Source organism: Bidens hawaiensis, unplaced genomic scaffold, assembly GCF_021521415.1.
Source record: "Bidens hawaiensis isolate Kalapana, Puna unplaced genomic scaffold, B.hawaiensis_p1.1 tig00002553_1, whole genome shotgun sequence".
Lineage (NCBI taxonomy): Eukaryota > Viridiplantae > Streptophyta > Magnoliopsida > Asterales > Asteraceae > Bidens > Bidens hawaiensis.
The window spans coordinates 2,145,791-2,170,393 of NW_027491139.1; the positions used below are offsets into that span (position 1 = coordinate 2,145,791).

At 40.9% G+C, this 24,603-nt stretch overlaps 1 protein-coding gene across 1 annotated transcript; it reads right to left on the reverse strand.

Moving 5' to 3' along the window:
* Window positions 1-4,764: 4,764 nt before the first annotated feature.
* Window positions 4,765-13,765, reverse strand: LOC143620368 (3-ketoacyl-CoA thiolase 2, peroxisomal). The gene is made up of 14 exons (XM_077092077.1): window positions 13,639-13,765; window positions 12,567-12,643; window positions 12,368-12,452; window positions 11,968-12,094; window positions 11,775-11,873; window positions 11,628-11,695; window positions 11,402-11,509; window positions 11,239-11,316; window positions 11,025-11,157; window positions 10,835-10,931; window positions 5,409-5,532; window positions 5,203-5,311; window positions 5,025-5,108; window positions 4,765-4,945 (listed from the first exon to the last, which is right to left on the reverse strand). The coding sequence occupies exons 1-14, from the start codon at window positions 13,723-13,725 to the stop codon at window positions 4,878-4,880; spliced, it is 1,344 nt and encodes a 447-aa protein (XP_076948192.1). The 5' UTR covers window positions 13,726-13,765; the 3' UTR covers window positions 4,765-4,877.
* Window positions 13,766-24,603: the final 10,838 nt, after the last annotated feature.

Below are 24,603 nucleotides of genomic sequence, written 5' to 3' on the forward strand. Positions count from 1 at the left end.
GAATTGGCTGCTTTGCACGAGCACTGATTGGGATCGGTTTCTAAAAACTCGATGACTTCATAAATAATAAGAAGGCTGTAACAAGTAAAAGTATAAGGTCAAAACAGTAAGAAAAACCATATATGCTTTCAAAATCAGTTTAACAACTGAGTTTCGACCCGGTTTATCCGATCGACCCAAAGTTTAAAAATAATGTACTGTACCGGTTACGTAGGTGGCTAATGTGGTGGTATTTTATGTCATGTTTACTTTTATAATCACGTATCCTATATTTTATTAACAGTAAAATATATTTCTTTAGACATTGGTATCTTCATTTGTAATGCATGTGATTTTTTGATCATGTGTGATGCATGTTATGGCGGCAGTTAAGCTCATCATGTATGATGCATGACTGGGTGTGATGGGTATATGGATCATGTATGATGTATGTGATAGTAGTAGTTAAGCTCATCGTGTATGATTCATGTGGGTATTTTGATCATTTCATCTCATTGCTTTTTCATATGGTTTCTTCTTCAATCTCTACATACATGATGTTCACATTCAAACATAGGCGGAGGATAGTGAGGGCTAGGGGTCAACACCCCCGCCCGCATTAGTGTAAATTCACCCGTTTTTTCGTTCGAAAATATTTATGCGTAATGTAAATTTAAGATTTGCTTTTTTGATCATTTCATGGTTTAACGTTTTTCTGTATGTTTTTTTAATCGGTTTAGTGGTTCCGCCGTGAAGCACAGGTCCTAAATCATAGTTATAGTTTAATCAGGAAACTCAATGTGATATATATAAACTCAAAATGGATATACTATCGTTTTGTTTTGTATGTATTACAAGATTAAACATCCAAATAACATTACATTGTATGGCACTATTTTTAAAATATTAACATTATAAATTATTATAATTGAGAACTTTGGTGTCATAAAGTTTTAGGTAAGACTTTGAGTATTTATTTACTTCGTTTCAAGAATTATTCAAATTGTTCAGTTGGTTTGATGATTTATGGAAATGTTACTATGTTTTATTTTTTTAAATATGACAAAATTATTTTTTAGGTTTAATTTTCGTACACGTAAAGAACCTAATTGATACCGATGAAATTTGCATTAAGTCGTCGCCGTAACGCCAATGTTTTTGTCTTAATAATGGTAACTTGACGTAACTATTTTTTAGGTTTAGTTCTGAAACATAACAAAAATAGATGATACCGACCAAATGCAACGGCTGTGTTTTATCGACCGAATAAACATTGTTTTAAATATGTAAAATTTTTACATCATATTTTATACTGGTGTCACTAGTACTATTCTAGGTGTTTGCTACTTTGTGTTTTGGGGTTAATGTATGTATAGGTACGAACCTAGCTGATACCAACAGAATTCGTGTTCATTGGCGCAACGCGGCGGGTTGCTGCCTAGTTTCTAACACTCGCTTTTAAATGTTAGTTTTAACTAAAATTATAATTAATTTACACTATTTATATTTATAAATATTTTCCGTACATATTTTTGATTTTTTTTTACATGTTATGAAAAGACAACATCCAGTTCTTGAGAGCAGTCCGACCAATTCAACAGGTCCGACTTGTGAAAAAGTGAGTTGTTTGACAGCGATGGCTCTAAGGAGAGTAAACTAAAGTTAGGGTTATAGACCCTCACTTAGATTGGGTATCAAGTTTAAATCAAAGCTAGACAAAAAAACATATTTTTTTTTAAAAAAAACGGCCAACAAATATAGAATGTCTAGGTACTTCGTACGGGGTGACCCAATGGTAGCCAGGTGGCTCAACCCAGCCGTACGGAGCCCTTGAGCGACTCCAAGTTATCTTCAGTTCCAGAGAAACCCACCCGCCCGAATGCCCACTGGTGGTAAAACCCAATGGAACCCACCCGCCCGAATGCCCACTTGTGGTAAAACCCAGATGCCCTTAGGATCGAACTGGAGAATACAAAGATCCCAGCCTTCCTTCATTGAGCCACCCATGTACCCCCAATTCTCGTTTTGTTTTAGGCCTTTAAAAGGGTTGGGTCGATCCTGACGGTCGCTTAGATAACCGGTCCAAGTTTAAAAACATTTATCACTATACATTTGTAGCTCCAATTGTTTTAGTAAAAAAAAAAAAAAAGACGACACTTGGCGTATGTGTATTGAGTATTGCCAACTTAGTGATCCACAATCAAGTATCTCGTTCCGTCAATTAAAGTGCTATTAAAGAATTCAAAGCTTGATCTACGTTCTGGTTATCTTATGGTTAGTATGCAAACCATACATTCACAAGACATTTTAAGCACTCGTAAAGGCTTGTTTGAGTTTAGGGTGATGCCCTTGGTGTTAACTAATGCACCAACAACCTTTAACTTTACTAATCGCTTTGATTTTGATAATGATCTAGATTATAATCTCTTGTACAATTGTAGTGTCACTTGTTCATTAACGTAGATTATATGTTGCATACATGTCCCTAAACACTTAATGAACCAAACTAAAAAAGAAGTCCTAATCTTTTAAATTAGCCTTGCAAAAGTTGATAATAGTTTTTTTAATCAACTGTGTTCTTTACGACTAAGCACAATGTTTATAAACACAAGATATTATCAAGTTATGTCGTTCATCTTTGATCATTCGATTAAAGCACATAGCGACACGTAGATGGTTTAAAAAACTGTCTTGGTTGCTCATGAATCAGCCCCAACAAAAACAGTCTCCACTTTGTTATCCTGACTCTCTTATTTTGAGTTCTATTGATTACATAAATAATTGTATATATAAGTTATATAGATAATAATTATCTTGGACTTTGTAGTCTCGCATGTGAGAGCTTCACAATGAACCAAGTCACGTCTAAGCTAATATGAAGGAGCTATCCTTGCTCAAAGTTGAGTTATTAAAACAACTAAACATGCAAAATTCTGAAAGAAAATGAATTAGGTGAGACGACAAACTTGAAGTAGTTTAGAAAGGCAAACATTCCTTGTGTATTGTTTCGCTTTCAATGAGCTGTAAGACTACCCGTAATGGGTGATGGGGCTGGCCGACTGGGTGACTTTTGGGCGAGAACCCCCCCCCCCCCCCCGGCGAAAGGTGGGGCCATAAGAGGGGTGAAGGCGGGGGGGGGGACCTTTTGTCGCCGGTGAATGTGTGTGTTAATATTATTATATATGTTTGTTGTGTGGTATATATAGGGTTTGGATCAAATACAAATGAAATTAAAGTGCTAAACGTGAGAATCAAGTAGAGTAATTATGTATACAAGTAGAGTAATTATCATAGAGTAATTATAGAGTAATTATGTATACAAGTAGAGTAATTATCATAGAGTAATTATGTAATTACTCTATGATAATTACTCTACTTGTATACATAATTACTCTACTTGATTCTCACGTTTAACACGTTAATTTCATTTGTACGTTAACATTCCCCTATATATATATATTAGACTACAACACCATTACACCCCAAAAACAAATTCCTACCATTTGCTGACTGTACGCCCCGTGTTGCAATTCGCCCAATTTGTAGCCCTTCCACTACACATAGCCTAATGTGTCGACAGAATTAAAAGAATCTTTAATAGATTGTAGGGGTGCGCGAGAAAACCGATCCGAAACTGAAAAAACCAAACCAAAATAGAAAATCCAAACCGGAAAAACCAAACAAAACAAAACAGTTTGGTTTCGGGTTGGGCTTATGAGAAGAACTTTTTTTAAAATATTGGATTGATTGATTGATTAATAAAAAGTATTAACGAAAAATGAAAGGCAATAGATAATAAACTGGTTAAATAAATACTAGTCAAAATACAAAGATAAATCAAACACCACTTTTTATAAATATTTTTTTCTCTCACACTAACAAAATCCTATCAACACCAAAAACTCAAAAAAAAAAAAAAAAACACACACACACACAAAACACCCTAACATAAGCACACAAAAATGGCTAATATAGAAAGAAAGGCAAGGGATCCTTCCACACCACCCTGGATCTTCATACACCATTTTTTTGTCATATACGGCTCGTATAGGGCTATACGGTCGTATAGGACCTGAATCGTGTCAGAGGTTGTCTGCCATCGTTTATTGTGCCTCGTATAGGCCTATACGACCTATACGGCCGTATAGACACTTTTTAAAAAAAAAAGAAATGATGACCATATAGACAATATATGTGATTTATACGGGCCGTATTTGGTTCGTTTATAGACACTTTTTTTTTAAAAAAAACGATGACCATATATACAATATATGTTATTTATACGGGTTGTATTTGGTTCATTTATCTTAACGGGTTTAAATGTTGAACTCAAGCTTAGCTCGTCAAAAGCTCAAGACTGTCTAGGCATATTTGTTGCTTACGTATAATAAATATTTGAGGTTTTTTTAACATCTAGTCAACATACATTCAAATAAAAATGCAACCCAAAATTTGAGGTTTTTTTTAAATCGTTTTCCGGCAACGATTAAAGCAGTCTGAATGTTTCTGCAAATGTTTTTAATACGGTCGTATAGCCCTATACGACCGTATAGCTTTTATGGTTTTGTCTGAATGCAATACGAGACATTAATGCCTATACGGTCGTATAGGATGCAAAAAGCTGTTTTTTCTTGTCCTCTTGTCAGGCATGTATATCCTATACGAGCCGTATTGGCATGTGGGAGGATCAGATGCCGAAAGAAAACATGAAACTATAATTTGACAGAAATTTATCAATTTCAGCAAGCAACGAAATAAACTGTTTCACCATTACACAAATAAAAATATATCTCAAAATAAGTAACTTGCTACAACCATATTATTCTTTTAAAAATCCCACTTTAATAACAATGTTCCTTTTCCTGTAAATGCAACAACTGATGGAAGATGACGACCTACTAAGCATTGCGGAGCTCATCACATGCGTCACCTCTCTCAAAAACAGCTGCTGCGCCCATACCCGTACCTACATTGCAAAAATTGACCATTAGTCGACGCGCATACATACGCAAAAGAGAGCGTAATGAGATCAAAACTAGGCCTACCGATGCACATTGACACAACACCAAATCGGCAGTCTCTACCACGACGTTTCATTTCATGCAATAGAGTAGCAACACAACGAGCCCCTGTCATAAATTACATAGCAAAAAGTTGAAAATTGATTCATATATAACACAGATGTCCAAAGATAAATATCATTGTGCGTGTTTTTGAACTTACCTGTTGCACCTAAAGGGTGTCCGATAGCAATTGCACCTCCGTTGACATTAATCTTTTGTGGATCAAGTTCGAGCTTCTTTTGGCAATATACGAACTGTGATGCAAATGCCTGTTGACATAACAAACAATATAAAATTTATTATTAGCCAACTTTGACAGCAAAAATTAGAACAATATAATCTGGCCTCTAATTTTCTAATTATCACCTCATTGATCTCAAAAAGATCAATATCATCCACTTGAAGCCCAGCCGCTTTGACTGCAGCTGGAATTGCAACAGCAGGCCCAATGCCCATTATTGCTGGTGGTACACCAACAGCAGCAAAAGTCCTGCAAGCAGATACAATGCAATGATAAAATAATAAAAATGCTTTACTTGCACCATCACAAATTGAGGGGTTCTTTTTTTTTTGGGTGAGCAATAATTTTGGGACGCTGTGTACAAAAAGTTAAAAATGACCCATTTCATGTCGTATGGTAATGAACTCAGTCTGTTACATTTAAATGTAAAATTCAAACTTATAGTCCATTGAACTACAAACTTTTGTGAGGAAAGGTTCAACTCAGAATAGATGGAAATGCACGTGTGTTGGTGCATAATGTCAGTAGTTCATAGTCTAGTGTCTGTAATCGAGTCTGTAATGTTAATTGTGTTTTGTTTATGTTTAAGCGAAGTTACTGACAAGTTCGCTTATCAGGCGAACTTGTTAGTCAAGCGAAGTTAGCAACAACTTCGCCTGAACATATCAGGCGAAGTTGTCGTGTATTTATATGCTAGGTTACGGCTTAGCTTAGAGAGTTTTGAAGTTATCGTATACAGACGTGTGTGAGTCTAGAGACGTGAGAACCAGAGAGTACTGAGTCTGTATTCAGTGATTATATCACGTGTTTGGTTATAATATAACGTGTTTGTTTATTCGTCTCGTATGTTTGTTTGATTCGTGTTCTACGCTCGTAACGACCTACGCAGGGATTCCGCACCTGTGTAGATCGAGATATCCCATGCAGATCCATCCAGGGAACCTACAATTGGTATCAGATCCATCTCCTCGTCATCTACTACAACATCGCCTCAGGCGAAGTTACGGATAACTTCGCCCAAACCGTAAGTTCGCCTGAATCTGAATCGGCGACAGTAATGATTTCGAACGACGTGCAGTTGGCGATTTTGGAGATGGAGGACTCAAAAACGCATGATTTTGAAACAATCTGGACGATTAGTTTGTTCATGACCACGTAAAAATTGTTTGAAATCGGGTGTTAAGGTATCGAAATATCCGGTTAATGAATCGGGTCGAAACGACCGTTGATAAACATCAAATTACGGTTAATGTCCGATATAATAACCTTACACACCTTGAATCGTTAATAGAAACTGAAGAAAGATAACAAAGATGAAGTCGAAAAACAAGTTCGCCCGAAACTGGATAAGTTCGCTGGAATTTCGGAAGATAAGATCGCCGATATTGAAAATAATGAACGATTGACCTTTTAAAATCCTTTTTATATGGGCGGAGTTATACAGGCGAAGTTATGCACAAGTTCGCATGTTTAACAACTTCGCCTATTATTTACAAAACCAAACCTTATACTTTGAACATTTTGCAATTAACTTTTAAAAACTTCCTTTAAAGAGTTAAAAGATACAATCAAGACCAAGTAACCAGTTATAAAATCATAAAACTACCTAAGTACGAAAAACTTTTAAAAATTAAAGTACAAGGGATCAAATTTCAGTCTCGACAGGGACTACTACGTTTTAGAAAAGATCCGAACAGGAATCATACTAATTACGTGACTGTCACATAGATCCGTGTTTAGCTGTATTATGACATAAAGAAACAGGTTGTAAGCAGGTAAATAACTTAAAATGGTTTTCATCGTTTCTGTGATACGAGTTAGGTTCAATTATGCCTCAAAATTTAAGTGGGCAACAACTCAGAGATTATGATGCCTCCTATCTATTCTCAAAGCGTATTTGGCTTTCCCCAAGTCACCCCGAATTGACCTCGACCCATAGTGTCTGATTAAGTTTGTAAATACTCTTCATCTGCTTCCCGTTCTCTTTCTTACTCCATGATTGAGAAGTCTTGACATTGTCAGCTCTATAATGTTTCAATAACTCATGTTTTTTTTTTTTATTTTTTTTTATTTTTTTTTTACGATAAACATTTACATAGACTTCAGAGTAGTAAACAACTGCAAGTCCCGAATCTGGATCACTGCAGTTTCTTCACACACTATCTTTACGGGAATCAGAACACTTACGGGCTCGTGTATGACTGGGTAATCGCTTTTCTGCCTATCATTCGGAAAGATATATATGAAGACATGCAAAACTCTTAAGGAGTTTCCACGTAAAATCGAGTAGATTTAGTTTGTATCACATCTACTTTTACGCACCATAAAAAGCTACCATGACATACAATGACTGTTCTAAAGCCTTTTAAGCCTAATAACTTCACTAGTTAAGCACACAGAATCAGTATATCTATCATTTTCCAAGGTTGGATCAATTTTCTGTTAAACATAGCAAACGAACTTCTTACGAAGTAGTAGACTTGAAAAATAATTTCATTTCCCTTAAAAAAATTTTGACTTCAATCGTCCCGATCAGTTCAAAGTCTTCAGGTAAACGGTTATCCTGAGGATCCAATGGATCAGCTGGACCGACCACATACAAGTATGTGTCATTCTAACTAAGTATGATCGACTAATTTTCAGCGAAAGAATAAAAAGACATCATAATCGCCCCGGTCACTTTCAGTCATCTGGTTAATGGCAACCCTCATACTCTACAAGTAGAAAATGAGGACCAAACATATCCAAGGATATGTCTTTCAAACTGAGGTAACCGACATAATTTTAAGTGATAGTGACATTTTTTTTTTATGCACAAAAAGCATGGTTACTCGGGATTGATCATCCCATTTAACTCAACAAGGTTTTGAAATCTTGATTTGTCAAACGCTTTAGTATATAAATCAGCAAAATTATCAAGCGTATCCACCTTTTCAAGCACAATCAGTTTCTTCTCAGCACAATCCCGTATAAAATGATGACGTATGTCAATATGTTTAGTTTTACTGTGCTTTACGGGATTATTAGTTACTGAGATCGCAGCAGTGTTATCAATACAAATTTGAGTAAGTGAGAAATTCAGACCATAATCGCGTAACTGTTGTTGAATCCACAGAACCTGGGAGCAGCAGTTGGATGCTGCCATGTATTCTACCTCACATGTTGAAATGGCGACTGATGTCTGCTTCTTGCATTGCCAGGACACTAATCTGCCTCCTAGAAATTGACATCCTCCAGTAAAGCTCACTCTCCCTCCTTGAACAGGTTTCAAATCGGGTAACAAGATTTTGTTACCCGTCATGTGCCGGGAACAGCCGCTATCCACAACCCAAAGATTATTGGCAGCCCTGTTCAACTGTTCCTGCACGATTAAAGCAAAAGATTAGAATCTAGAGACCCAAGACCAATTGGTCTTGGATCTATACATCCCGAACTTTGGCTTTCCAAAGTTAGTCTCTGTATAATTCCTGTAAGTCCTATTAGTATACCTCCTTGTAGATTGATTGTGAGGCCTTCCAAACCTTTGTGAATTGAAAGAATTATAACTTACTGTTTGGTTATCAGCAGTGTGAAACTGAGATTGGTTTCTTTGAAAACCTGAATTAGTCTGATTTCTGAATTTTGAATGGTTTTCACTTTTACCAGTATTATAATTACTATTAGGCTTAGTCTCAGTTTTGGTATGCCTCACACCTCTGAATCGCTGCTTCAGAGGGCAATCTGCAACTAGGTGCCCTAATTGATTACACCTAAAACAACACCTATGCTCAACTTTCTTTTCAACAGTTGTTTTGGATGTCGAGGCTGTACTACCGCCCGTTCGTCTCACATATGGTGGGACATACGGGTTTAGCGGAGAACTCTTTTTAGTTGTTTTATCTTTCTCTCCACTATTTGGTAATACTACATCCTCCTTTGTCCTACCCGACTCGAATGACTTATCCGAATCTGATGAGACTGGACTCGGAACAGAAATTTTAACACTTGACACAGGCGGACTTGTTTCGCCTCTACTAACATCTGGTTCTTTACTAGTTACCTTAATTGAAACTGTCTGAACAACCTCAAAGTCAACAGATTTTTGATTACTAGGATTAAAAGTGTAATAAAAGTGTAATTGTGATTATAAGGTGGTGGAACCTCATGATAACCAATTCCTCCCCTCTTAACAGAGGAACCTTGATCACTAACAAGGTGATCAAGAATAGCAGAGGAATTTCTGAACTGCTCAAGTTTTCTATTCAGTTCCACCACTTTCACCTGGGGATCAGTAATCTGTTTTTCTCTTTCAGCTATTAGCTTGGTTTTTTTCTTCCAAAATTTCATAGCTTAGATCAATCACTTGTATTTTTTCAGCTAGTTTTGCTTTTAGACTTTTAATATCTAAATTTGTGGTGAAACGTTTTGATGGGATTCAATACTTTAAGAGGACGTTGAGATCTCTCAATACCTTACCTGAGTGTGAGGTGAAGGATTTGGCCAGATTGGGGTTGATCAATAGAAGTGATGATAATATGGCCAGAGTTATTGAGAAGATCGTGTGGAAAGAAAGTATTAAAGAAAAGAAGTTTGAGTTATTAAAGCCACAGAAAGGAAAGCTAGTGGAAGATAAGGAAAGAGGAATGAGAGCAGATGGCAAGCCATGGATGGTAATGAAGTACAAACCGATTCGATGCATGAAAGAGGTTCCAATGAAGACTATGCCTCAAGATGTGTTGAAAGATCTTAAATGGTGGTATGTTGATTGCCAGACTGCTGAAGCCGTGATGGAAGACGAAGACGAACAAGAAGTGCTAAGAGTGTATGATCCGATGCATCTTGTTAATTTATCTAAAGCTGATCTGCAGGTGTTAAACGAGAAGAAGATATTCTATATTCCTGCTTGTAAAGACGAAGCGAGAAAATATCAGCGAGTAGTCACGGTCTGTGTAAGAGAGGGAGTGCATGCATGAAGATTACAAGACAAGTGCTTAAAGATAAAGATATGAAGCTACTGCCAAGGGGGAGTCTGTTGGTGCATAATGTCAGTAGTTCATAGTCTAGTGTCTGTAATCGAGTCTGTAATGTTAATTGTGTTTTGTTTATGTTTAAGCGAAGTTGCTGACAAGTTCGCTTATCAGGCGAACTTGTTAGTCAAGCGAAGTTAGCAACAACTTCGCCTGAACATATCAGGCGAAGTTGTCGTGTATTTATATGCTAGGTTACGGCTTAGCTTAGAGAGTTTTGAAGTTATCGTATACAGACGTGTGTGAGTCGAGAGACGTGAGAACCAGAGAGTATTGAGTCTGTATTCAGTGATTATATCACGTGTTTGGTTATAATATAACGTGTTTGTTTATTCGTCTCGTATGTTTGTTTGATTCGTGTTCTACGCTCGTAACGACCTACGCAGGGATTCCGCACCTGTGTAGATCGAGATATCCCGTGCAGATCCATCCAGGGAACCTACAACGTGAAATCAAAATCCATCTCTCTAGACGTTTAGAAGCTGTCAAACAGACTATTTCTACTTTCTAGTAGAAAGTCACTAGTCAAAGAAGTAACTCCATACCTGAATACCCCAAGAATTGGTAATCCCTTCTGTAGAGCAATACTTCTCTTCATCAGGAGGACCGCTCCAGCCCCATCACTCACTTGGCTAGAAGTACCTGTTTAGAAAGCAAAAAAAAAAATAAAGTTATCACAAAATGCCATACCAAAAAGACTACTTTATGAATGACTAAATCTTTATTGATATGTACCAGCAGTGGTTGTCCCATCTTTCCTAAATACGGGCTTTAATTTTGCAAGATCTGCCAAACTTGTTCCTGGACGGATCCCATCATCAACAGAAATGGTAACGGGCTTTTCATCTCCAGTTTTCGGGTCAACAATCTTTTTGATATGAATGGTTATGTTAGAATAAATAGAAATAATATAACAATGGGAAATTCATGGAAAGAGACTCATTTTTACCTTAGTTTTGATTGGAATGATTTCATCTTTGAATTTTCCAGCAGCAGTTGCAGCAGCAGCCTTCCTATGGGACTCAACCTATGCAATACAAACACAATTAAATACACCAAAAACTCACATCTAAAAAAAGAAAATTCTGCTAAATCAAATTCTTTAAACTCACCGCCGCCTGATCTTGTTCCTGCCTCGTTACGCTGAACCGTTGTGCAACATTTTCTGATGTAATGCCCATTGGAAGTAAACAATCTTGAGCTTGTGCCATGGTTTTCACCTGTTAATGTTGAGGTCAAATACCCAATCACATTCAATTAAATAAAAGAAGCAAACAATTGACACACACACACAAATGTATGTGTGTGCGCGCACACACGTAGAGAGAGAGTGAGTACTCTGGGGTTAACTGATCCATCCCAAGCCATAGGATTGGAGGTCATAGATTCCAATCCAGCACCAATACCTATTCATAAACAATTGAACAGATTCAGTTAATAAGCAAAGATGGCGCCAAAAGAAAAGGTAAAAAGAAAAAAACAAACCAATATCATAAAATCCAGCTTTTATAGCTGCAGCTACATCAGCAACTGCCTGAAGACCTGAGGAACACTGTCTATTGACAGTCCTAACTGGCACCGATTCTGAAAAACAGGTAAATGGCATATTTATTGGTTAATTATCAGAAGTAGGTATACAGATGCTAATGGGAAATGCAATTTTTTGTTTTGCACATACCAGGAAATCCAGCATAGAAAGCAGCCATTCTGCATTCACTTGCTCTTTGGGAACCTGCTCCCAAAACTGATCCAACAACAATATCTCCAACTTCAGCTGGATTAAGGTTTGTTTTCTCTATTAATGCCTGATCAAGTACAAGTATATATATTAATTTTTACCAGATTCCCAAAAACAAAATCAAACCATATCACTAAAGGGGTTATGGGATTGCTAATTTAGACAGCTTATGATTAGCACTTGTAATTAGAAATCCACCAAAAAAAATCAGTTTTTGAGTTTAAGTACTTCAGCATCGAAACACACAGTGCTATTCTGCTTTAAAGGTGCAATAACTAGATAAGCTTTTTAAATTAGCAAAATCCCAAACAGCCATAAAACAGAAGTAAAAAAGGCACACCTTTAAAACCGGGGCAAGGATATCATCAGGATATGTATCCTTGAGGCCACCTCTCTTTGCTTTGCAAAGTGGAGACCGATACGCACTACATAAAAAGGTGAAAATTTAGTTAACATAAGCATAAACATACAGTAACACGATTTCAAAAGAAAAAATGGTAAAATACAGGGATAATACATAATCGACAACAATTACTTACGCTACAATGACTACGTCATCCCCAAAAACAGAATTCCTTTGGTACGCAGCACTATCACCAGCTGCACAGACTGATGCCTGATTCAAAGCAGAAAACATTAACATATAGAAAAATAACCTATGTCAACAAAATGAAACCCTATATGCCTTCTAATAGCTAAAATAGTAATCATCATTGATGCAGTTTCTGGAAGCGCAGCCAAATGGCTCAAGAACTCAATGATTTCATTCAAACGATTCGAACCGAATGATTCGCTTAACAAGCTTAAAGCTTACAAATTCTTTATTCAAAAAAACACTAACTGAGCAAACAAAATACCAACTGACGCAATTTCTGGAAGTGCAACCAAATTGCTCAACAACACAATGATTTCATTCAAACGATTCGAACGATTCGGTTAACAAGCTTAAAGCTTACAAATTCTTTAATTAAAAAAAATTAACTGAGCAAACAAAAGACCTAACAACTATATTTATAAACAAAAATAAACATGTGGGCCGGGCCGACTTAACGGACCGGATGCTCTGCATCAATCATCTTGCTCAGTTCTACTAAACTATAAATTAATCATTAGACAAACACTAGCCAAATAAGCATCAATTATAAATCCCAAACCTTAATCTGATGGTCACAAGTACAGAAACAATTAACTTATCAGAGACAAAAATGAAACAGGTAAAAGTCAAAGAAATTATAAAGAGTCAACTAAACTGAAGCCTATGGTTTAGGGACATAAAACCTAACTTCCACATGCCCTGCCCAAGACTGACTACCTTCCTTATCCAACCTATTTCATTCATGCTGAATATATTCTTTAGTTCTATTTTCAGCTATAACTTGGAATAATCCCATTCACCTATTATCAGCAGACGTCCTTTTTGCATAATATTAGATCTATCTATACGTTTAACCGAAGAAACATGTCACGTTAATCAATCTGTAGTGAATTTACAACATAATTACAGATCAACTCTCCAATAAATTAGTCAAGTAGGAAGAAATATCAAATCAAGTTCAAACGATCACAAAACCTAGAGTTGGAAATGAAATTCAAAGTCAAAACAACACTTACAGCGATTGAAGAATCGAGGTTTTCTAAGGACGAAGACGGACGAAGGTGTTCCAGCAGGACTCTTTGTCTCTCGATTGCTTTCTCCATTCTCTCTCTCAAAGGGATGATTGATTGCTATTGCTGTTGCGTATGGGTTTGTTAACTCTAGATATTCACGATGTGTGAGTAACGATGTATTTATAGAGAGAAATATATAATTATTTATATATATATATATTTATTTAGTGTGTAATGGTTGAACAGTGGTATGCGTGATATATGATACTTATCTGTTTTGACGTATGACTGCGGTGTGGCCATACGAGAGGATTTCTTTCTTAATTTCACGATTAAAGATTTATTTAATTTAAAAACTAAAAGTAACGTTACTTTTATGTTTTATCCTCATAGCGTTACGCTTAGCATATTTTACGTGACTTCCAAATGTGAATACCAATTACCAACTTGCCTATTTGAAAGATATGATCCAAAACTTGGGGGTTAAGTCTTGATCTGAATTAAAGAATAACTAAAACAATAAGAAGAAAACGCCAAAAAAGGAACACTCCTACAGAACGCACACTTCTAGACGAACATTTCAAAAGGAGGTACAAGTCAAGGCCACTATAGATACCACAACTTCTAAGTCATTTCATTTAAATGACTTAGAAGTTGAATCTTTATAACTTTAGGCGAACATTTATTAAGTACCTTACTACATGGGTTAGTTGTTAAGTGTATAAAATGATTGGTGGATCAACAGGGATGGGAGAAAAACGAAAGAGAGGCAGAAAATGCTTCAATTTAAAGTCGATAATCAAGCATTAGGGTTCACATTAGTCTATAGAACAAAGAAGAATTCTTTTTAAGTAATCTTACGTCTCGTAACTCTAAAACGCTTGAATAAAATTTGGTATATGGTGTAATAGTAATGCAACTGAGAAATTGGTGTTAACATGGCTTAATATTGCTCATTAGGTTGTGTTGAAAACACCTAACTTTAAACTGAAGATTTGATTAACCAAAAATTGGTGTTGAGATAGTTTATGATGTAAGTTTTTATAACTAAATGATTATGTTTGTGTAATAAAGAATCACATTATTAAAGGTATTTTGATATAGGTATGATGTTTGTATGGTGTCGGCCTATTAAAAATGAAAAAAAGAAAAAAGAAAAAATGATAACTTAAGAATATAAAAAGGATTGATTTTGTGAGAAAAGGGACAATAAAAAAACATGAGGATTTATGGGTAAATCTTTTACAAGGACAATAACATAATGGAAATGAAAGTGTTGAAGGTATAAAAAATTTGATATAAATTAATACATCAAACAAATATCAAAACTACATCAACTATTTTTTTCAGGACGACGATATTTTTGTATTTGAACTAGCGCACTGTTTAAATTTGAAGAGCACCGATGTCTCACTATGGTCAGATTATATTGTCTTAACCAGATTCACGCTGGCTTTAGAGTTTTGTTTGGGCATTCCCCGTGGAAACCATACCGCTGACTACCACTTGACAGTCGTTGTGCCAGCACAAAAGCAGAACTCTCTAGCGTAACACACGGTGGGACGAAAACCCGGGCGACTCAAGGTTCGAACTTTCAAATCATTCATTGTTAATAACCACCCAAAAGTGCACAAGTAAGATTCGAACTTGAGTCTCTACTGAACAACCCAAGCCTTCAATCAATATGCCACACTATTTAGGATTACACCAACTAATTTAATACCAAAAGAGAAGGCTAAATAAAAGAAAACGTTTAAAAATAAGCATGCAACTTTTAAGTATGTAATCGTAAATATTTAATGATTATATACTAATTAAAATATCATGATAAAACAAAATTTGATTTCAAAGGATAAAATAACAGTGATAAAGACACATTTAAATAATTAAATTGCCTGTATTTTTTAGTATCTCATGCATCAACATTAAACTTTTATGATTTATCACTTAGTTGAAGACAACATTTTACTTTAAACATATTTCAATATGAAATCTCATTTAAATTAAATAGCATTTAACTTAAACTAAAGATTTTTTTCCTTCGAAAAAGTAACTCTTTGTGAAACAACAAAATTCAATATTTGTCTTGTATTTATAAGAATTTAAACCCACAAAGTATTTCATAACATAAACTTCTAATTATCTCAAAATTTAAAAAATAGTAATAACATCTTTTACAAGTTTACCTCAATATTCTAAAATGTTTATATGGTACATTGGTACCTGAAGAGGTAGGTCCCAGCAGAGCCCAGTTGGACCCGCAAGACTCACCTTAAACAGGGACGTCTGCGCAGAGACCAACTGGATCCGCAGGACCAACCATGCTCAGAGAAGTGACGTCCTTACGCGCAGTATGCAAGCTGGTCCCGCAGGAAAAGCCTCCCATGGTGAAGGACTCCGCCTGTTCCCGCAGCCTCGGATACAAGCCATGAGGGAAGGCCACCCGCGCAGCATGGCTACACGCACTAGGCACTTAACTCTCCCCAGTGTCACCTGAAGGAATGAGCAAAGGCGGGAGGGGGAAAACTCCCGCCTAAATGAGCCAGTCCGTATGATGGAGGATCTTTTGTGTGATACCTGACGAGGTACAGACAAAAGATCTGACCAAGAATGCGACAGCTCACTGACAGCAGCATGGCAGACAGCACGCCACAGCACTGTGACCAATAGCCGCCGCCTACCCACCAACTCCTGCCATACCACGTGCCTAGCCTGTAGTTGGCAGAAGAGGAAGAGTGCACGACACGCCTGCTCTGTGTCAACCGCTACCTATCCACCACTCACAGGCAGGGCACGTGCATAGGTTACAGTTGGTAGCGTGTTGGGCCGGCTAAACCCCTTGGAAACCTACCTTCGGCTATAAATACCACAAATGGTATGATCATATCTTACGACATTATCATCATATTATACCTGATATCTGCTCTAGCAATCTCTTAATATACTTTTATATTTAAAGAGCAATCTAGTCTGATTCTCACGCCGGAGGGTGGTAAGGGGGGAGGAACCCCCCCCCCCTTCTCAGTGACGAGCTCACGGTGTCTGTTTTGCAGGTTATCAGAAGAACCATCTTCCAAGGGTCTAACCCCTCGTGGGAAACATCTCTCCAACCCCCAGGTTACCAGTAATCTGTCTGGGGTCTGGTTAGTGTTTCTTCATTGGCGCCATCCGTGCATAAAGCTAGAACTACAATTTTCTCCAGTTTTTTCAAAACTTTATACAAAAGATGGTTAGAGAAATTCCGGTAACCACAACCCCAGCTATTGGGGGGAATACCGGCAACACAGTTTTTACAAACACCACTCCGGCTACCGAAGCCGGAGCAAGTGAAGTAAATTTTACGAACACTACCCCACTTACTAAAGCAGGGGCAAGTGCAGTAAATGACCGCCTACTGGGATCCACCGATACCCAGTTTGAAAAACGAAGACTCCCCCGCCAGACTCTCGACGAAGTCAAGGCATGGGCGGAGGCACGACAAAAGGAATTCCAGGCTGAGTTGAACGAACGCTTGCGTTCCGTGCAACAGGCCGACGAATTCGAATACTGGGAGGATGACTCGGAGGAATCCGACTCCGACGCGAACCCTCGTCATAAGGCAAAAGGGAAGCGTAAAGAAACGGAAACCCAACCGAAAAGGCATTTTGGAAAAGCCTTCAAACCAAAAAGAATAGATGGAAGTCCACGAGACTTCTCTAAAACGTTCAGACCAAACGTTACAAATGCAGGAACGTCCAAATTTGCACGGGACATTGCTGAAGCAATTGCCCCGAAGAGTGCTAAACAAATGCCTAACATAGGCACATATGACGGCCTATCTGATCCAGACGACCATTTGAACAGGTTCATAGCGGGGGCAACCGTTAGCAATTGGACGGAACCCACGTGGTGTTACATGTTCCAAATGACGCTGGTGGGGGCTGCTAGGGCTTGGTTTGATCGTTTACCGGTTAACCACATTTACGACTGGGCAGACTTCCAGCAGAAGTTTAGCCAACACTTCAGCCAGCAGCGAAAGTATACCGAGGAGCAATGGACAATCCTCAAATGCACACGGGAAGAAGATGAATCTCTGCCAAACTTCATCACTCGCTTCAACTCAAAGAAGTTAAGTTTGGGCAATATCAGCGAGGATCTTGTTCGCGCAGCCTTCATCCAGGGCGCGCAGGACCCAGAGCTTATCCGGACCCTAACGGGTAAAGATGGAATGCCATCCACATGGGATGGCATCATGACAGCAGCCAAACGCTATGCGGAAACGGAGAAGCAACTAGGTAGAGACCTTCCGCAGAGCACAAACCTTTACACCCAGAGGACGAGAGAGGACAACGTCCTCACCGCCCGATTGAACAAAAAACGGAAGCAAGGCATTTGGCAGTCAAGGGTAAACTTTGACACCTCATCCGGCTTACAGCACCGATTGGGTGAAAGGGATAATGTAAAGCCGCACCGGAACCCCAGATGGACGCCACTTACCAAAAGCGTCACTGACATATTTGCTACTGAAGAGCTCCCATGGCCAAAGCCTCCAGAAATCCGACATCGTCACGATGCTGATCGGAGCAAGTACTGTGACTATCACAGAACAAAAGGCCACAACACTGAAGAATGCATAGACGTAAAAGACATGGTCGAAACATTCGTCAGAGATGGGACGCTCGCGCACCTCGTGGCGAAATAAAAGCTAAGCAGGCAGGCAGGTGCGTGTGGAACCACGGCTGGGGTAAACACGAATAAAAAATCAGCTTCAATAGAGACTACATGCTGCGTAAAGAACGAGATCCCGAAACAGGTGCGTGTGGAACCACGGCTGGGGTAAACACGAATAAAAAATCAGCTTCAATAGACTACATGCTGCGTAAAGAACGAGATCCCGAAACAGGTGCGTGTCGGCTCGATGGCGCTCCCATCCCAACAACATGGAAGGGAGCTCATTTACACAGTTTGCATGTAAATCAATTCCAATTTGTAAAGAAAAGGCCAAGAGCCACTTCTAATGGAAATGATTCTCTCTAGAACATCGAAGCTGATGATTTTACATTTATACTTTTCTGGACACTAATATGCCGGTTTTCACCGCATAATTACGTGAAGTCATTGCATGGGAAGGCGGTCCTACCCGCACGAACCCAATAACGTGACAAACCTTCACGCAGGTCAGTTGAAGGGGAAAAAGTTCAGCACCCAAAAATGAAAGTGCCGGTCTATCCGCATGAATCATTAAGGAAACTGAATAATAACCTGTCAACAACCGCGCGTCGAACGGTTAAAACTATCCAACACTGGACGACATTCACATTACGTGAAGTCGTTGCGTGGGAAGGCGGTCTTACCCGCACGAACCCAATAACGTGGCAAACCTTCACGCAGGTCAGTTGAAGGAGTTCATCCCATTAAATGAAAGTGCCGGTCTATCCCGCATGAATCATTCGAGGGAACTGCACCAACAACCGCGCGTCGAACGGTTCAAAACAAAATTCTTAAAAAGATGAGAAAAACCTACACGCAGGTCAGATAAGGGTAAAGTCTTGCCATCCTACTAAGTGCAAGTGACGGTTCTACCCGCACAATCACGAAAGGGGAAGCAAAACTTCACACCTATTATCAACCACGTTCAAAGGTTAACTTATTCTCAAAAGGTAAGAGAAACCTACACGCAGGTCAGATAAGGGTAAAGTTTTGCCATCCTACTAAGTGCAAGTGACGGTTTTACCCGCACAATCACGAAAGGGGAAGCAAAACTTCACACCTATTATCAACCACGTTCAAAGGTTAACTTATCCTCAAAAGGTAAGAGAAACCTACACGCAGGTCAGATAAGGGTAAAGTCTTGTCATCCTACTAAGTACAAGTGACGGTTCTACCCGCACAATCACGAAAGAGGAAGCAAAACTTCACACCTATTATCAACCACGTTCAAAGGTTATTATTCTGAACACTTGGAAAATTGCTAATTTAAACTAAGTATGCAAGTCATAAGTTTATAAAGCAAGGAACCCAAATAAGGAAATAACAATCTTATACGCAAAAAGATTAATATTTCAATGATATATTACAACAGTGGCCGGGTAACTACCCGCCTAAAAGAAATCTATACAAAGCTAAGTCTATCCTAGCGGTAGGAAGAGATCTTCAGGATCAGGCTTCAGGGCCACCTCCGCTTGGACCAGCACCGTCAGAGTGCGGCTGCCCAAGGAAAGCCTTAAGGATGTTGAGCCCATCATCAGCAGCAGCAGCTTCATTCACCTTCTCCACCACTGGATGCGGGAAGGCAGCATACTGGTTCACAGCTTGGTCATAAGCAGCTTCAGTATTAACATTGAATAAAGGGAAGTTGGAGGGCGGAAAGCCTCTCTCAGCAAACCCTAGACCAAGCAGGAAGCCAGTCTTCTCCCCATCCTCATGAGAAGCGTTGAGGGCTGCGCTCATCGCATCGTCATAAGAGGTCTCTGAAAGGACCCGACGCACAACCTACAAAAGAAAATTACAAGTTAGAACATTTTCTAATTAACAAGCAGAAAGAGTAAAAAAAGGGGATACCTGAGGCAACGCTTCTCGAAGCAGCCATTGGAGGGTAGCTTGACTTTCTTTGTAAGCACGTTCGGCTCCGCTTTTATCAAGGTTGGCAAGTTGAACTTCCTTGGCGGCAGCTTCTTCGACGCTTTTGAGTTTCCTTTCAGTACGGTCAAGCACCCCCCTCTGGTCAAGGATCTCCTGCAGCTTCTTGGCATCTTCCATTGCCAAGGCGTCATGAGCATGCTGAAGAGCCTTTAATTTGCATTTAAGCTGCTCATTCTCTTCGCGAAGTGGCTCAGCAACAGCTTCAGCCTTGGCAGCCCTCTCAGTTGAGTTTCGCGCAGTCTCCTTGGCCAGCCGAAGCTGTTCATTCACAGCTTGGGCAGCCTTGGAGCGGGCCTCGAGTCGCGCCTGGACTTCAACCTCGAGGGCCTTGAATGCCTTCTCCTTCTCGGCTGCGGCAGCGGCCAACTGCCGGTTCTCCTCCCGAAGAGCCCGCGCTTCAGATATATCTTTGGCGCGAGCTGCTTTTAACTTGTCGTTTTCACGACAAAGCAGCTCGACGCGGGGCTGCGTTCGGGCCTGGAGAACCCGAAGCTCATTGGTTAGCCTACCCTCTTGGTAGCTAGCCATGGCTTCCCCCAACGCACCATGAGGAGCAGCGTGGCGAGCCCAGTCCACGCACTCCACAGGGGTGCGAAGGGTTGTTCCTCGGCGTATGTTCCATCTTGGAACACACACTTCATTGGAATCCGACACTGCAAAAGAAACAAAAGCAGTTAGGAAAAGATGATAAAAATATGTAAGGGAAAAAGAACCCTACGTACCTGTAGGGTCAATAACAGGCCGATAGCCGCCAAACCCATCACCTGAACCTAAAGGAAATCCATCCAACAGGTCAGGCAGACGGGAAGGTGGCATAGATCGGCGGGAAGCCTGGCGCATACCTGATGGTCCGGCCGTCGGTGCCGGTGGCGCAGGTATAGTGGCAGCCGCTGTGGCAGCAATGGTTGGCGCCACCTCCTCAGCAACAGTAACCGCCGGCTCCGTTAAAGATGCTGTAAAAATTGCACTCACGGCCGGCGGAGACACCTTCTCAGCTGGAACAGCCTCAGGAAGGCTGGAACCAGCGGAAGCAGGCGTAGACGCCTGGGTCGACGCCTCGGGAAGGCTGACCGAGCCTACCGTCATTGGCGGGGGAATACTTGCTCCAACTCCACCCTGGAATGCGTCAACATCCACACCTGCACAAGCAAAAGTGTTAGAAAAATTTATTTGAAACAACAAATCTAGACAAGAATTATGGGGGTACTCACGGGGTTTCTTGAGCTTGAACGCACGGACGAGCGGGGGCGAACCCGATGGTGCCGGCCTCTTGACACCGGCAACCGTCGTCGTCACTGCCTCCCCGGAGGTAACAGCTACAGCCTCCGGAACGGTGGTCTCCTCACCACCGGGCTTCCCCGCCACCTCTGCATTATCTGACTCCGAGTCAGATAGGACTACCGGGTCGGCCGTAGAGGCCACCCTCTCCTTGCCTTTCCCGACGGCAGCCTTTTTCTTCCGCACCAGTGGAGGACCTTCTGCGGATTCCTCAGAAGAAGAAATGTCAACTCCAGCAGCAGGCACAGCATTGAGAGGTTCAGGGTAGAAGATAGGCTTACCTGGCCGTCGGTGGCTCAGGATCTCTTGGCCTGGCGGGTAAACCTCCACGAACCGACCCGCGGTTTGCTCTAAGATGGGCAACTCGTTCTCGTCCAGAGCACGAGTACCCATCCGCGCGGGACCATCTTCCTCCCGCGGGTTCAGGAGCGACTGAAGATCGTTCCCCTCTGAAATCAACAAGAAAGTTAGTAAAAATCGAAGTCAGCAAAATGAAACAAGACGTACCATAAGGGACAGAGTTCGAACCATATTCAAGGACGATCGGAACCTTATCCGCATTCGCCGCCTTCCACACCCGGCTCATCCCCAACATCACCATCGCCGACTCCGGAAAACGGAAAACCGGGGACTGGACCCGGGAAATCTTCGAGAACCATTCCGCCTCCTCGTAGTTGAGGGCGGGAAGGTTCGGAAGCGCCTGGCCATTCTTGAACTTCATGGCGATGGGGATGGCGCGAGCGGATATGAAGAAGAACTCTCTTCTCCATGAGCGAAGACTCCGCTCGGTGGTACAAATCTTTAAACCCTTGATACGGGTTGTAAGAGTGTCCCACCCTTGGATGCACCTCCATGTATAGAAGGTCATCAGGCGGTCAACGAGGGGCTCAAGGCCTAGTATCCGGCACACCCACTCAAAGTGCCGGACCTTGGCAATGGCCATGGGGTGCACCTCTGTCAGGTGCACACCGTGCCTCTCTAGTACACGGTACACAAACTTTGTCAACGGAAACCTAAGGTTTCCGTAGACAAAGAATGCAGCATAAACCCCGATCTTGCCACTAGGGGCATCGTACACAGTATGGTGGGGTTCAGGAAACTCAGGCTCGAGAGACTCGAGCATGAACTTCCTGACGATATACTGGTACAGATCGACAGGAAGAGAGCACTGGCATTCGCCAGCAGTCCTCTGGTCATCAGCATCATGAGAAGACATGGTGGAAGAAAGACGAAAAAGAGATTTCAGGGTAATGCTTTACTGAACAGAAAAATTCGCCGGAAATTACTTGAGAAGAAGAGATGAAAGTGGAAAGTGTGGATTGCAAATAACCCTCCCCCCCTTTATATAGTAATCGCAATTAATGCGGTGAATTTAATGTGGAGGAGAGAGAAATCAAATGTGCAATGAAACTATGACACGTGGCAAAAAGCAGACTGGCAACAGCTGTTGACAGGACGTGTGCCGGTAATTTCGCGGCCACGCGCCCGAAAAATCGCGCCCACGCGCCTGAAAAAGCGTCTGGAATGACCATATAATGTCACGTCACCATAACTTCCTGCACGTCCTGACACAGTCAGAAGAAACCGTCGCGCGACGTTTCAGAGGTTTGGACTGTTCCTATCTTTCCACCAACCTTTCGAATTTCAAAATTCAAAATTTAAAAAAAAAAAAAAAAGAAGCGGGAAAATACCCCCTTTCCTTGGCGAACAAGTAACCATAAGACGGATGCGGGTACAGTGTTAAGGCAAAACCCTTCACATACCTAGCACCCGCAGGGAATTGAAGCCAAGAAAACCTTGGCGAACAAGTAACCATAAGACGGATGCGGGTACAGTGTTAAGGCAAAACCCTTCACATACCTAGCACCCGCAGGGAATTGAAGCCAAGAAAACCTTGGCGAACAAGTAACCATAAGACGGATGCGGGTACAGTGTTAAGGCAAAACCCTTCACATACCTAGCACCCGCAGGGAATTGAAGCCAAGTACCTCGGCAACCAAGTAACTATAAGACAGGTGCGGGTACAGTGTAAAGGCAAAACCCTTCACATACCTAGCACCCGCAGGGAATTGACGCCAGGAATACCTTGGAAGTAAAGTAACCGTAAGACGAGCGCAGGTACAGTGTTAAGGCAAAACCCTTCACATACCTAGCGCTCCGCTGGGAATTGAAACCAAGAAGGATCTTCTGGGCAATGCTTGCGGAAAAGGAAATAACATCCCCGCATAGCGGGAACGTCGAGAACTACGTTGTTTAAAGCTCCAGGATGGAATTGGTGGTTTTAACATAATTGATCACTATGTTCAAAACTACCAAAACCTCATGGAGAATCCACACAACTGGGACTCAATGCTCCTGACCTGCGAGGAGGTTACAGACCTACCCGCATCATACCCAAAGACCAAGCAGGAAACTCGGGCATTTCTGCAAGTGACAAGGACTTCCCATGGAAAACCTTACAAAACCCTTTTCAAAACCCTTTTAAGTCCAAAAGTTCACCTCACTTTATTAAACACGCATGAGAAGAACATTGGACTGGGGGGACTTGAAGAGGTAGGTCCCAGCAGAGCCCAGTTGGACCCGCAAGACTCACCTTAAACAGGGACGTCTGCGCAGAGACCAACTGGATCCGCAGGACCAACCATGCTCAGAGAAGTGACGTCCTTACGCGCAGTATGCAAGCTGGTCCCGCAGGAAAAGCCTCCCATGGTGAAGGACTCCGCCTGTTCCCGCAGCCTCGGATACAAGCCATGAGGGAAGGCCACCCGCGCAGCATGGCTACACGCACTAGGCACTTAACTCTCCCCAGTGTCACCTGAAGGAATGAGCAAAGGCGGGAGGGGGAAAACTCCCGCCTAAATGAGCCAGTCCGTATGATGGAGGATCTTTTGTGTGATACCTGACGAGGTACAGACAAAAGATCTGACCAAGAATGCGACAGCTCACTGACAGCAGCATGGCAGACAGCACGCCACAGCACTGTGACCAATAGCCGCCGCCTACCCACCAACTCCTGCCATACCACGTGCCTAGCCTGTAGTTGGCAGAAGAGGAAGAGTGCACGACACG

Bases quoted from the DNA above. Each gene is read 5' to 3' on its own strand.
- LOC143620368 (XM_077092077.1), bottom strand. From the start codon at position 13,725: ATGGAGAAAGCAATCGAGAGACAAAGAGTCCTGCTGGAACACCTTCGT. The intron at 11,696-11,774 runs GTTTGTTTTTTT...GTTTATGAATAG, and splicing joins AGCTGGATTTTATGATATTG to GTATTGGTGCTGGATTGGAA. The intron at 11,158-11,238 runs GTAAAAATGAGT...CATATCAAAAAG, and splicing joins TCATTCCAATCAAAACTAAG to ATTGTTGACCCGAAAACTGG.